The sequence below is a fragment of the Pseudopipra pipra genome, chromosome 13, assembly GCF_036250125.1.
Source record: "Pseudopipra pipra isolate bDixPip1 chromosome 13, bDixPip1.hap1, whole genome shotgun sequence".
NCBI classification, from domain to species: Eukaryota; Metazoa; Chordata; class Aves; order Passeriformes; family Pipridae; genus Pseudopipra; species Pseudopipra pipra.
In genome coordinates, this window is record NC_087561.1 from 5,268,593 (window position 1) to 5,284,151 (window position 15,559).

A 15,559-nucleotide genomic window follows, 5' to 3' on the forward strand; every position below is an offset into this window, starting at 1 on the left:
ATGATGGATTCTCTTTACAGAAGGATGTGTTTAAGATACTTTGACATGAGAAATATTGCAGTGTTTCATGAAACCTAGCTGTAGTTGTTTTAGTAGATGTCATCTGTACCTCTCAAATAATTCAGAGCACCTATATCTTGCTGGCTGGGACAGGACTCATCCCTGTCCCCTCTAGTCCACCTTTGCCAGCTGGAGCAGCCCTAGCAGTGCCCAAGCTCTGGTACACTGGCATGTGGACTGTGAGTTCCAAAATGCCCCATGACAGCAAACAGGACAGTGCAAACCCCACACTCTGCTGTGAGTACAGGACAAATCTCTTGGCCTCTCTTCCAGAAGCTTGGGCAATCAGTTCATTTTAAAGAATGAGATTTTCCCCCCCTCCCCTTGAAATAAGAATGGTCTCAAAAGCAAACAGAAACCCACAAAGAAACCATGATTAAGATAAAAATTAAATTCCTTTTAAAAAAAAAATAAAGCCAAAAAACCCAGATCCAGTCATTTTTATGGGTTTTTTTGTGGTCAGCTCTCATTGTTTCTGTTGTCTTCTGAATCACAGGGTGTGTCTTGCCCAAGAATATGTCTCTGATGAGAGCTAATAGAGATGGGTATAAAACTGTGGCCTAACAGCCTTTACCTCCAGGTCTTACTGCTGTCATAGATGTTTCTTAGGTCATGCCCATGCAGTCACAAGAGATTTCTTCCACATTGTAGGAGCTGTGCAGCCTCCCCTTGTCCATGGCTGTCAGCTTAGGTTTTGTGCTCCTCTGAGTATGCCTGCACACTCCCAGTTTGGACTTGACTCATGTCCAGCTGGCTCAGAGCAGCAGACAGAAGCCTTTCTTTGTCAGCTTGACAAAAGATGTGCCATTAAAATAAAAATGCATAGCAAGAGGAGAACAGCAGAACTGTGACCCACCAGGCTGATCTGGTTTGAAAGCATGAGCATACTGCCATGTACTTTTGGTGGAATTTTCCCTGGTCAGTAGGGTTGAGAATGTGTGGGAGAATAGATGGAGTTTGTCATAAATCTGCATCTGTATCAGGCCAGACTAAACTGCAGACTTCCCAAAGCCCATGGGCTGGTTTGTGTTGTATCACCTAGCGTGGTGTTCACCATCTATAACATCAAACTCTCAGCTGACTTTACAAGATCAGATCATTTTTTTAAGCTTCCAAAGGTAGCAGTGCTTTTTGTCTTCAGTGGAAAACTATAAGCTCTGTAGTGAGCAAGACCTGTTCTCTCACGCATAAATTTAATAAGTGGCTTCAGTGCATGTAGCTTTTTCAAGAAATGTTCAACTGAAATTAGGCTTTAAGGTGAATTTTCAGTGTTTAGAGCAATTATTTATCTGAGCCTAAAATGAGATCTCTAGAATGCAAGCAAGATAGTGCATTATTTCACTTCTAAATGTATTGATTTTTACACTAGAGGAGGGGAATAAAAGACAGAGGAAGGAAGATTAAAAGTAGCTGCTGGCTGCAGCATCTGAACAGCTCTGGTGCTAGCCCTGAGCTCTCATTATGCTTGCCTGCAGCCAAATCACTTTGTGCTCTGATACTGCTGTAGCTCCCAAGCTGACCAGGGTCAGGCTGTCAATACTTGGATAGAAGACCTCAAAGCAGCACTTACTCGCTGAAGAAAGTACTGATAATGATTTTGTACCCGGCATCTGCTCTCCTGAAGTGCAGCCAATACAGTGCTGGCTGGCTGAGTGCTGGGCACTGGATTTTAGGCAGGGCGAGAATGTAAGGGCTCAGCCACTGTTATTGTGATTGCTGGTTGTTATCTGAGCTCTGAGGGGCTTTAACTGAGAGCAGGCTCCCACTTGCCTAAATATAGTGTAAGTGTTGTATGTGTGGGAATGCCTGTGCCCCAGTGAGCATAAAGACAAGCTGTGGGAGAATAGAGGACACAATTCAGTTCTCCATTGACAGCAATTAGGAAAGGTCTGTTGGCCCTAACAGGATTAGTCTTTCACCCAGAGAACATCTAACACATGACATAAAGTAAACTGGTGTGTTTCTTCCTAACTGTGGCTCTCTGTTTAGTGACCTCCTATTAACCCTTTCCAACATGGAATCCCAGGGTTGGGATTCTTCCCCCTTATAGGTTCCTGTCTCCTAGATGCTATTTTCCTGCTGTGTTCCCTCTCTCCTCTTCCTTCTCTCCTCCCACCCCACACACATCCTCTGGGGCCTGCAGCTGCAGCAGAATGAGCAGAGGACCAAAACTTCTGCAATGGCAGTAACAGAAATTGGAGGGTGGATAAAAGAGCAAGCAAGGTCTTCTGCAGGATCCAGACTAGCCCTTCATGCCTGGGAGAGGGTACAGCATGGAAAAGGAAATGCAATTCATTGCCAGCTATTTAAATTGTGAAGCCAGCAAACCTAATCTCAGAAAACTGATGGCGTAGATCATCAGAGTTAAAGGAAGACTACTGGCAACCACTCATACAATGTTGTGGTAGACTTCCAGCATGGATAATCTAATTTGGTCTTTTTAAATATACTGTTGTGTTTTAAATTCTTTCATGCTGACAGTTGTGCTCATGTGCACAACTGCCTTGAGAACTCACTAATTGCACCGATTGGGAAATCATGGTAATACCTGTATTTCTGTACCATTGCCTGAAACAACTGCCTCTGTTTCTTGTGTATTGCAGAGTTCTTTGTAGACCTGGACTCAGTGATGGGACCCTTAACACAACACAGCAGTATGACCAATCTGGTTCGTTACGTTCGCCAGGGACTCCACTGGCTCCGCATTGAGGCTCATTTGTTGTAGTGACTGCTGCCCTCTCCATAACATCCCCATTCTTCTACCTCTACCAGCGCAGAGACGATCACTGGTGGAACTCCACTCATTTTTGGAAGTTTATTCATGTAACTTCATTTTTATTGCCTTTTTTAATATCCTATCTATTGGAAGTAGAAGTCACCATAAAAGAAACTTATGACTCAAGAGCAGTATGTGTTGTACCATCTAATCATTTTCGACAATTTTCTATGCCTTGTGTCTCCTGGATCCTGCCATCCTTATGTGCTTTATGGAACGGTACATTCCCTGCAGTATTGTTTAAGTCCATGCTGCCTTCAAGTGAAAACAAAAAAGCACTTTGAGAAGATATGGATTCCTGAGAAATAGTACAAAGCGTCTTAAATATTTGAGGGTATATATGAGAAGTCCCTTCTGAAATAAATTAGTAGAAGTTATAGCTATTCATTCAAAATCATCTTCTGAACCTGAACCAAGCTTTTCGACGCTTAATTCTGGCATCATTACCTGACTCAGTACATTCCTAAGATTTCATACTTCCTATAGGTTTAATCTCTAAAAGAGAACATTGAATATCTTACAGCTACATAATGTAAGATCACCAAAGGTGTTAAGAGGTAAAAGGTTGAAGGAATGCCTCATTAAAGAATGATGACACACTATGCAATGAGGTTTTGATATTCCATTCTTCCTGTTTATTGTTGGCTTAATAATTTCAGTAGGCAGCAGAATTTATTGCAGTTTTTAGGCAGTTTCAAAATATTAGCTTTCTTAGTCTTATCTACCATTCCTATACTAAATCTGTGAATTTTCTTTCTACTTTACTGTTTAGTCTCAAACAAATACTCATCCAAGATTTTTCTTCATAGAACAATCTCTCCTTGCATAGTGACTCACTGAAAGCAGATTTTAACAGGACTGCTGCACTCTAAGCATTGATATTGTATGTAAAAGTCCATTAATAAGTGTATGCAGATTCTTCATGAAACTATCTAGAAGTTTAACTAACCAGCTACTGTTGAAACATTATAATTCCATGTGGCATCATTTTTCACCTGTTTTGTTCATTTCAGAGCATTACAAACTAACAGTATTATCTTGCTATCTTGAAAACAATGTCAAATTAAATAAAATCACCAGATTTACCCAAAAGCAATATAACATTTGTTTAATAATGGCCATGAATACTTCAGTCAGATTACCTATTTTCCAAGCTCTGCATCTGTTTACCCATGCTGTCATGTTTTGGACCATTCCTCTAATGCGTGAATAATAATGAGACAATTCAGATAGAATTTCAAAGCAATTGTGAATAAATTGCACCATTTCACATTTGCTCTTTCCTCTTATTTTTTTTCCTTGTTATAAACTGCACTGCTCTTCTGGTGCCACTGCAAGAAGCGCTGGTGCATGAAACAAAACAAAATGAATTTATATCAATAATTCACAAGACTTTAAATGGTCTCATCTCATTCTTGATATAACACCTGCATACCTTACTGAACTGTAAATTCCATTTCTATAAACAGAAAATGCTCATAGCAATGTAAATATTATTCTGTCTCATCTCATTGAAATAATACAATATGTGTATTAAATGCCATCCAGATATTAGTTAATTGCAATTACCTTCTGCTATATAAACCTGTATATCCTTTAATCTGGTGAGTTATTGGATTCTACTCACTGGGTTGTGACCAGATAAATAGGACAAATTTGCATTTAAAAGGTTTAGACTGTTACGATTTTTAGAGCAGGCCTTGGATATTTGCAATAAGAGCAGTTTAAGGACTCTGCCCAATGCACATTTAAGACAAACATTTCTGTAGCTGTTGTATATTAGCTCCCAGTAGTACTACCTTTTCTTAAAAATCAATAATTCCTAACATTTTGTTCCACGAGGCTGTATTGTAAACATAGCCAACGTGCATCATTAGAGAAATCATCCAGTTTAGGGTTTTCTGCAAAGGACATTTGCAGAACATGCACATCCTGTATTATCTGCACACTTCTGTTCCTGAAGTGGTCGATACACCCTTATCTGTTCTCTGAGGGTTTCAGTAACACGGCTGAAACCTGAATCTGACAGCATTTGTCACACTGATTCTGGGCCCAGTAGCTAATGAATAAAACCACGACAGTGAAAACTGTTCAGAACTGTAGATGAAAGGTGGTTGTTGAGTTGGGGTTTTTTTAAAGAAAAAGAAAACAAAACACTTGAAATTTTTTTTAACAGGTTGGGTAGTTGAGATGCAGTAGTGTTGGGATGGTTTTGTCATAAGCCAGAGTTTTCCATTCTTTTTGCAAGTAACTATTTAGTCTAATTAAGTGCATTGTCGTCACTTGTTCCTTTAATGTAGACTGAAATCCTAGACTTCCATGCCTTTACAAGGGATAGCTATGCCTTGAAAGACAGTCTTCAGACATGGGACTGTTCAGAGTTAGCTGCAGTCACTCAGTGAAGACAATGTATTATCTTTCTCCTGTTGGTTGTGGTAAACAGGCTCCTATCTTTAAATTTACACCGCATTCACAATCTTTTGCTTCAACAGCTTAAGGAATTAGCCCACCTGATTTTGTATCCTGTGACTTAGGTTGAAATGTATGCTGAATCAATGGCATGATTATAGTAAGTCCAGCAGTCAAGTCTAGGATCACAAGCCAACTTACTATTTAGCAGTCTTGTTTCAAAAGCGGCTTAGAAACAAATTAAATATGGAGAGTGAATTACCGTCTTATCCCTGGGGATGATGCTTCTTTTGGGTTAGTTATTAAGGATTATTGCACTTTTACAGGCACTATATTTATCTCATTTCAATTGCCAACATGTCATCTTTGTGGAATCATTTTTACCCCTTAAAATATTACTTCCAGCAGACTTAATCAAATGAGATTGTTTGTTTGTTTCAGTCCGTGGGGAAGCAGCATGTCTGTGCTTGGGCATTTGCTATGTCTGCACTTAACACTGCCCAATTCAGGCTCTCAAACTCATGAACCAAGCACCAAAAATTACAAGATTGGTTTAAAATTGTGTTGGTGGGTTTTTTTGGTTTTTTGGGTTGTTTTGTTTTTTTTTTAAATAAACTCCTTGGTTCTTGTATTGCCTTCTGGATACTGAGCTTTGAGACTGATTTCACAACACATTTTCAGGCATTCTCCAAACATGACAAGGGCTGGAAAACACACATTTGTTTTTAATAGTGATAAACTGGGACAGTGATGTAATCTCCTGATTTCTGCAGCTGGGACTTAAGAAGGACACCCAGATTCATAAAAAAATTGCCAGAACTGACTGCCGTTTGTGACCCATGCTTGAGGAGGTTTGGAGCAATACTGATAGTTCAGCAGCGAGGGGAGCAAGCCAGTAAAGGGCTAAACTCAAGCATTTGGGGAGCTCCACGGGTGCGAGATCCAAGGGCAGTAAAGTGCAAAGTGCTCAGGCGAGGCATTTGCATAGCACTTAACCTCCCTGTCAAGCCCTGCAGCAGCTCCTCAGTGAAGTCTTTGACGTCGTGCAGGCAGAATATCCTGCTCCGAGTCCAGTATCTCAGCCATGTGATGTGTTTTGGGTGCTCCAGAGCAGGGATTGGAAGGAAAGCCTTTTTGCTGGTAGTGTTGGTGGCAACGTTCACAGCGTGCTTCTAACAGCTTCATTTCACTTTTTCTTACATGTTCTTTGGACTTTTAATTATTTATATACTCTCTCTGTGAATATATTGTCTCATTTATAAATTATCTCCTTTGAAAAATAGGGACAGGTATGTTGATAGTCATGTGGACTTTTTTAAAAAAATAACATTGGAGATCTTCATTCCTCCTAAAGAAACAAAATCTGAGAATTGAATCTGGACCTTAATTTCCATGCTTTTTTAATTTCACAGGTTTTATTGTGTTCTATTATTGTAACAGTTTAGATTCACTGATGGTTTTGGGTACTTTGGAAGAAAAGTTTTCATATATTTTTATCATCATTTAATGCTGTCTAAATCCAGTCATTAGTTCTGTGAGGGCAACTTAACAGACAGCAGAAACGGGGCTGGTAAGGATTCTGACTTAAGTATTAACATACTTCTTTGCTTGAGTTCAGGACAAACTCCACTACACACAGCGTTGAAGCAAGCACATGTGTGTGTGTGTGTGTGTGTGTATTTGCAACAAAAAGTCCTTGTTCATTACTTCATAGCACAAGAAAACGTATATGATAGCTGTAAACAGAAACCACTCTTACCACTGCTGGTGGTAATGGCATTAATCAAGTGTTCCTCTGTAGTATGTGATACTCCTGTTTGACCTACTGTCTCTTGCAGGCAATGAAGTTGTGGTAGAAAGTAGCAACATTTTGTCATCTTGGTCCTGTGGTCCCTGAGGTCAGTGTCAAAATGGAATGTGCTGTCAACATGCTGTTTTTCAGGTTAACTCATTTGTTGTAGACCACTGTCTTGAAGTTTTAAGAAAGATGAAATATTTCACGAGTCACCAAAGACAATTAATTTGTCATTTTGAAGCAAGTGTAGAAGTGTTCCATCTCTAGGCAGCTTGCACCAGTGAAAGGTCATTGCAAACGGCCTTTGCCTCTCGCAGCATCTCCCTGACCTCACATGAGGGCACTGGGAGTGAGGCAAAGGGGATGAAGATAAGAAACCAGTCCCCTGTCCTTATGACATCTTCCAGCTTTATTTTACATACTACTTTATAAATACAAATAAAACAAGTCTTCTTAATGTTGGGAAGGCTCAATTCCTCCTGGACTTCCATGATATTACCAGAGCACTATACTCACTGAAGCATATAGGCATTCTCTAATGAGATAGATATATATATATACAAACACACACATGTATGTATATAAATATATGTATCTCACTAGATACAGTGGTATGTTTTAGTTATATCACTTGATATTTAGCCTAGAGGTATAGGCTAAAAGCTGTTAGGCTCTCCTTCATTACTGAAACCTCCCCCTGAGTGCATAATGTTCCTGCCTGACTCAAAGAGCAGTCCTCCTCTCCCCAGTATTCTTATCAGACCTGCCTTTCTGATGGACTTGGTGGCTTTACTTAAGCCATTTTGTTTCAGAGATGTTTTGTCTTCCAAGATCAGTGATTCTGATCATCTCACACCTGTTTAAACCCCTGGTGGTAGCTGCTGAAGTCAGGATAGATTGAGTTCAGATCTTGTGTACAGCCAGGGGATGACGTGGCTCTACAGATATGAGAGCAAATTCAGGGGCAGATGAGTTACTGCATAAAACTGGTGTCAGATGAGAATCAAACCTGGCCTCATCAGGAAGCCCTGTAACAGAAATACTATGATGATAAGCTCTTCCCAGGACCACAGGATATGTAGCAACATGTCAGGCAGCTCATTGGCACTGTGATCATATCAGGCAATTCAAGATATCAAGAGTGGTTTAAAGAAACTGGGGCAAGTTGGTGGGGTCTGGCATCATGAATTTAATGTCAGCACAATGTGTGTGCTTCTTGGCAAAGGGGATTCATTACTCTTGATATGTCCTGTAAAATAACACCTGTACCATGGTATCCTATAAAACCAGAGTATAGCACCATTCCATCCAGTCCTTAATCCCTCTCAGAGTGCCACCACGTGTCATAGAGAGCTAACTCTTGTCACTGCCCTGAAGTCACCATACAGTTAAACCGTTATTTTTACAACTCCAGCAAGGACCAAGCCCAGGGGCTGAGGGGCCAGCTCAAGTAGCCATGTGTGACCTGATGTTGCCCACCACAGGCTGTGGAGCCACACAGAGCTCCCTGAGCCAGCAGCCTACGCTGAGTGTTGGACTACTACAGGTCTCTGTGGTGTGAATCCACATAGCCCTGTCCATTGTACTGGGGGACCAGTGCTATGCCCAGCAGGACTGAGGGACCCCAGCCCCACCACCTGGGTGTGGCAGAGCTGTGGCTCTGCATTGCTTTCAGATCTTGGTCCTTTGCAGCTGCAGATGGGACTGGGATTTGAGCACTCCCTTGTACTTGCACTGCATCTGGAAATGCCAAACGAGTTGACAGAAGCCGTGCTCGCAGTAACAGCACAGAACTCGGGCAGTGCCCACTGTGTGCAGAATTGTTTAAATTGTAGTGTCCACAGGACCACTCATGCTTACTGGCCTCACCTCAGTCCTGCTGATGCCAGTCATAAAAGTCACATGAGTGGATAATGCAGCTGTCTGAGACTTGCTTTCTTCTCTGGTTTTAAGTGAGTTCCTCTGTATGTAAGTTCCGTAAGCTCTCTGTGCTGGATATAAGTTTACTCACAGTTGTGTGAGTGTCACCCTGTTGTAATACCTTTGAAAGACCCATCAAGTATAGATAGCTCTAATTTCCACTGACTTATTTCCTTCTCTGAAATAAAAGGAAGATCAGATCCTGAAGCAAATTTCATTGTTTTATTGGACAAGAGTGACTACAATAGACCAAATTGTGAGTTAAGCAAATGCAAAATAACTTGGCTCAACTGGTGAAAGTCATGGCACCAAATTCTGCTATCATGTGGCAATAATGCACAGGTCTTATGGAGCTTGCTGGGTACTGTTTATCACAGAGAAGCTGGTTAACAAAAATGGCATAACATTACTGGAGTTAAGTTTATTAGGCCAGAAATTGAGTTGCATTACCCCAGTTAATTCAGTGGAATTACACCCATTTTTGTTCTGGCTGAGCACTCACCTCACTGAAAGTAGTTCAAGGTCTCTGGACAAGTGCTGGAGTAACTGCAAGCAGACTTGCTCTTCAACCAGACCATATATTGACTCAGCCCTTGCTCAGGGAAACCACCATTGACTTCAGTGACAAGTAACACGGCGTTATGGACGTGGAGAAGCTCTGACCCACTGGCAGGAGGCATTTACCCTTGAATTTATGAATGAAGCAACACAAAAGTTTTATTTATAACAGAGGTAAAGTTCCTCAGCTGGTGTAAACTGGTATAGGAGTACTGATTTCAGTGGACTTAATCCAATGTGCACACACCGAGGAGCAAACCCTCTAACCCCAGACTAATTTTTGCCAATATATCTCCATGCAGATAAACTCCCAAAGCTTTTATCATTATGCCTTTTTACTGATCATGCCAATGAAATGATTAATGTCCCATAATCCTTGCCTGTAAGGAAATACTGTACTTTGCAGAGCTATGCAGTATACAGCACATCATAAAACTGCTTTAGACCACACAGTCTGGAAAAGCGTTATCAGAAACTAGACTAACAGAGCAGCTTTTTATCTGATGTCGATTACACTTCACTCTGCACTTCCACTGCTGAGTTTTACATACAGACTGAATGATGGCTGCAAGTTTCTGATGTCTGTGGGCTGAAGCTTCAGCTGATGTACCTCTAAGTAGCTGCGTAGATGTCAGTGCTGATTTACACCAGCTGAAAAACTAGTCCTCTCCCTTTTCATACTGTGCTGCACCCCCTAATGCAGCTTTATAGATGCACACTGAAGCTCAGTGTATATTGAACTATTCTGATTCAGCACCAGATAATCCCTGCTAAAAGAATTGGAGGGTGATTTCTGCCTGCCATCTAGGCTTGCATATGTTTTGGTTTTAACTAAAAGGCATGTTGCAATTTCATTACCTCCCAGTTTAAATATTTACTAGCATCAGCATTAGCTTGCATAGAAAAATGGTGAATAAATTCAAACATGTCATAAATGCTCTCAGCCTAGAGATGGAATCTGTTACTTTAGTTCAAAGACTGCAGCAGGCTAAAGTGGTTTTTCTAAGACAAATGGGTTTTGTACATTTAAAAGTCATGGCAAATACTTATCTAGGACCATTTCTGCTGTTCTTCCCCTGAGTATCCTGATCAGCAGGTTGCCCCACTGAAGTCCACAGAAGTAACTGAGTGAATGAGTGCTCAGCACACAGGTTGCAGAATCAGGCACTGAATATCTTAGGTTGCTGCAATCAGGGGTTTAATTTTAGCCATATGTATCACTTGAGGACACTTAAAAAATATGTACATTTTATCCAAGCTGACAGTCCTTGTATTTCCATAAAATATTGTATCATTTATTCCTGTCTGTATTTTTGACATCTCTGGATTGCATATCTTGTACTGAATCTTAAATGCTGTTTTTTTTTAAAACCCACATTCAAAAGTTCTAGGACATATCATCCCAGAATATTAAAGCAAGTCAAAGATCTGGTGATGTTTTGCTCTGGTTTTGCGCTCTCCTTCAGTTTGTGTTTTGTCTTTGGCTGTAGTACTCCCAGAATTTTTTAAACGGCTCAGTTCAATTCAAGTTGCTTCCTGTCTTCTGAGGGGAAAAAAAAAAAAAAGCAAAATACAACTAAGGTTCAGGAGAAGTAATCCTGGCAAACTCGGTGGGTGTTTGCTTTTTCTAGCTGTCCTGTTTTTTTAACCCTGCCATGTTGGGAGTAGTCGTGTGTGTGTTCTCTTACCCACCATTTCTGGCTGTTGTGGCAAATACTTTTTTTTTTTCATTTTTTTTTCTTTTGTGTGTGTGTGTGTATGTGCGCGCATGTATAATTAACCAAAATATCAGGAAAATTTATATATGCTTTCTTCTGGTTCCTGGAAATAGAGCAACATTATGACCTTATGGTCTTCCAGCAAAAGTCAGATTTAATTTCTGCATTGCAGTGCAACTTAATTAGCTATTGGAATTAGATTATGGTTTACTAAATGGCCTTTTACCTTACGTTCTTATGTTCTTACTTTTTATTTACTATCGAAGTAGCCTTTTTTTTTCTCATGTGTGCAAGTATCATATCAATAATCATTGCAATTCCACAAGGTGTCTTTGTTCTGAACAAGCATGTTATTCTTGTAAAGTTTTAAGTATAAGTTGTTTTGTACAGACCAAGGTAACTGTTAAAATGTCAAGCAATTACTGAAATGTTGTATAGTTACAAAAGTTTGATTTCTTTTGCTTTATATGTATAAAATTGTATCTTGCCTGTTTTGCTTTGTATTTCCAACGTGTTGCACAATTATGCATTTTGTTTACATTTGTTCCTTCTTCAGAAAAAAAAATAACAGTAATACTTTATGTACAAACATTTTAAATGTACTTTCGTTGTTTTTAAACACAATGTCTCTGTATAAATAATATTGGTTGAACTGGTACATTCGTGTCTCTCATAGAGGGATTAATTATACTGCCAGTGCATTGAATTATTTAAAAAAAAAAAAGTAAAATAAAATTTTTATGAAAATGTAACCCATTTTATCACTATAAATTATTCTGTCTTCTGCTATTTTCTCATTCTCCTCCCAGGATACAATAAGTATGGTACAGTAAGTACTGTTTGTGGGAGAGCTGTCATGGGTTTTAATTTTTAATCAATGTGTTTGTGTCATTGCGGCGACTTTAAATGACTCGATGTTAGAAAATAATGCAGTGCTGATACCAGCTGTGAGGTAACAGGATCAATAGCGTGCTTTCCCCCTCCCTGAGGGGCCTCAGCTGCAAGCCAGCAGCCTAAATCCTGTCTGCCCCAAAACCAACCTCGAGAGCAAAGGGGCCAGGCTTCAAAGGAGGGGTATTTTTTGTTTTCTGGCTGACAAGCAGCCCAGGGCTCCGGCGCGACCCTCCGCGCGGGGACGCCTCTGTCCCCGGGGGCTTCCCGGGAGGACAAAACTGGAAACGCCAGGTTTTATATCATCACTGCAGAAATAGCTCTGAGAGGCAGTGCCAAGAATACCAGCTCAAAAGAGATGTAACGAGCTCTCAGGAGAGGCTGAGCAGCATGCGATGTGGCTGCCCAGCCTGCAAGGCTGAGCGCTCGCTGCGGAGCAGCTGAGGTCGAGCTGCCCGCCGGGGAGAGACGAACCGCAGCGCTCCCAGCACAGAGTCCATCTCGGGCCACTGTCTCCCAAGATAAAGAAGCCATCGCTGTGTTTTGCTCTGTGGACCCTCACACTTAGAGTCCTGCTTAAAACATTTTTATCTTAGCCTGGAGAGTTGCGTGTGCTCTCTGCAGGAGGGCACGGCCGGGAGGCGGCTGTGGGGACAGCTTAGCCCAGGCAGTGGCAGGGAGGGGGCTGGTGAGCCCAGAACACAAATGGTGTCACAGAAGGATGACTGGAGAGCCATAACAATAGGTGTTAGTCTGGATTTGAGCCTCACTATCTATTGGAACGTCCTGCTTGGAAAAAAGGGTCAGTAGCTGATATCTTCCAGTTTGTAAACCACTCTGACCACATGAGCAGTGTAAAGCTCTCTGGTCCGGCCAGGCTACAGCTTTTGTAGTGTTCACCATCCCACTGTGAATGGTTACCTGTAAAGCAGGTGCTAGAGCCCCAGTCCTTCCTAGGCATGAGTCACTTCAGAAGGAAATCTGGAATGGTGTTGCAGGTGCCCATTTTGTGTTCAAGGAGCCAGCAAACATCAGAGAGAGATATCTTTTGGGTCAGTGGGAGGAAGGGCAGGACTGATGCTGCATGTGCCATTCACTCCCTGAGTCCTTTGCATCCTCCAAGTGTGCCCAAAAACCAGCTTGAAGCTTGACTTCAGACTGGCAGCTCATGTCATTCCCTGCATGTGTAACCTTGTAATCGGCTGTGAAGTGTTCTGTGATCCCAGCTATGAATGATGAATGGCTCCACATAAACCTGTGCTATACAGCACTGTTAGAGTGACTTCTGAATTCAGAAAAAAAAAAAAAAAAACACCTCTGGAAATAAAAAAGGGGGATAATTATTCATATAGCCAGTACGTGGGATTCCCACAGTAGTAAAAAATTCCACTCTGCCGAGTAGAGGGAGGAGTGTCTCCTCCAACTGTGGCAGTCAGGGATAATAGAAGATGGGCTTTTGGATGCTCATTTTCAAACACAATTTCACAACAACCTCAGGCAAGGTACTGTGGCCCTGTTCCCCAGCCAAGGAGAGGTCTTCTCTCCCTCCGTGGTTGAGGCTGAGGCAGTGATGTTGGTAAGAGCTACATAAGGCTCAAGTGAGAGAGATGGAAGCACTACAGTTTGGCAGCCAATTAAGATGATTTAACTGCACAACTCCCTCAAGAATGAATTTGGCCCATGACAAGCTGCTCTAGACCACAGGATGTTTCATTGCCAGCACAAAAGACAAAGAGCTTGTGAAGCCTTATTTATATCTGAAAAGTCTGGCTGGAGCTTCCCAAGGTCCACAGAGCTAAGGAGTAGGAAGCAAAGCCTAAATACTGTCACTAAAAGACTGAGACTCCCCAGCCTCTCCTATGCACATGATCCAGAAGCAAAGCAATGCAGTGTCAGCTCCAGATGATAGAGAGGAATTTCATTTACCAGCTGCATTTCAAAGTGATTTTAGATATCTTTTACTGGGAAAGGCACGTGTGAATAGGGGGATCTTTCCCCTCCATACTGTGTCCATGCAGTTGGAAGGACCTTATTGTAGCTAATGCAAATGTGTTCAGCACACAAACCACATGTGAGGCTGATGTTAAACAGCAGTTCATGTTGATGTGAGCTACATAAGAGTCCCCATCGATATTTTTAGGCATGCATGTAGATTGGCCTTTGGAAAGAGACATTCTCTCTTTTGGGAACCTGTTCACCTATGAGCACATGAGGGATGAGTTATTAGGTCAGCCCTCAGGAAGTGGACTGCAGGAGAAAAGATACTGTGTGACATTGGCCATCCTAGGCCAGAAATATTTGGCAAATTTGGGCAATAACATTAGGATCGGTTTTCCTCAAGTTTAGCTTGTCATTCATCTGTTAAACCAACTTTGGAGTTGTTCTCAGCTGCTTTCTGGTTGTTTCTCCTCCACGAGGTTATACACTGCCCCTGAGAACCTTGTCTGTTTTGCCAGACAGCCATGATTTGCAGATGCCTGGAAATGGGGCTGCTGCTGTTTGTAGGATTGCATGAAGAGTTTACATTTTGAAAGGAAAAAGTGAAAAATTAAGACCAGCCACCACTACTGCCACCATTTGCTCCCGTTTTCTCAGCGAGCTCCAGGCAGACAAGGTTCATCCTTTTGGAAAGGGGGTACTGTGAGAAATGTGTGGCGTTGGAGGTGATGAAGCTGCATGAAAATACTTCTACTTTTTAGGAGAGCTGAGTCATGCTGCCAGCTCCCCTCTGCCCTGCCACCCTTGGTGAAACCTCAGTGCCTACTGCTCTCTTTCAGCATGCCGGCTCTAATCTGCTGGGGAAATGAAGCCCCTGAATGACTGCTGCATTTGAATGGCAATTCCCCCCTGCAGCAGGGGTTGCTGGAAAACTCAGCACACCTGGAGTACCCCTTAGTGCTGACCCTAGACTTTGGGCAGCATCAGGAGCCTTGTTTAACTCTGCATCGCAAGTCATTTCATCCTCAGAGAGGTATAACAGAGAGCAAATTCTGCAGCTCTTTTTATTTTTTCTATTTTTTCTTTCTTTTTCTTTTTTTTTTTTTTTTTTTTGGCAACTCTACATTCGCTGCCTATCAAGCAGGAACTAAATAAAAAGGCTGTTATTGTGCTTCGAGCCATCAATTTAAGAGCAATCACCTATGTGTTCAGGATATGCTGGCAGGGAATTATCTGCAATGAGAAGCTGCTTGCCAATCAGCCTTGTGAAACTCCATTGGCTTTATCTGTACCTGGAAGTGGATACGACTTATTCAGTTAAGTGCTGCACTCGGATCTCTAATGCCCTCTATAGTCTGGGAGCTGATTAACCAAGAGAAGCCTCCTCCAGATGGGCGTCCAGGGCATTCCCTGTGCCCCAGCCACCACTCAATGCTGCTGAAGCCCTGAGCCTGAGCTGCTGTTCCCGAGTGTGGTCCTGCCTGGCTCCAGGGA

At 41.8% G+C, this 15,559-nt stretch overlaps 1 protein-coding gene across 1 annotated transcript in view; it reads left to right on the plus strand.

The window, feature by feature from the left end:
- AFF2 (ALF transcription elongation factor 2) overlaps positions 1-11,988 on the plus strand; it is a 302,951-nt gene extending 290,963 nt beyond the window's left edge. Inside the window, exon 22 of the mRNA XM_064669750.1 lies at positions 2,664-11,988. Within this exon, the coding sequence (XP_064525820.1) occupies positions 2,664-2,785 (122 nt within the window). The 3' untranslated portion in view covers positions 2,786-11,988. The remainder of the gene's footprint in view (positions 1-2,663) is intronic.
- Positions 11,989-15,559: the final 3,571 nt, after the last annotated feature.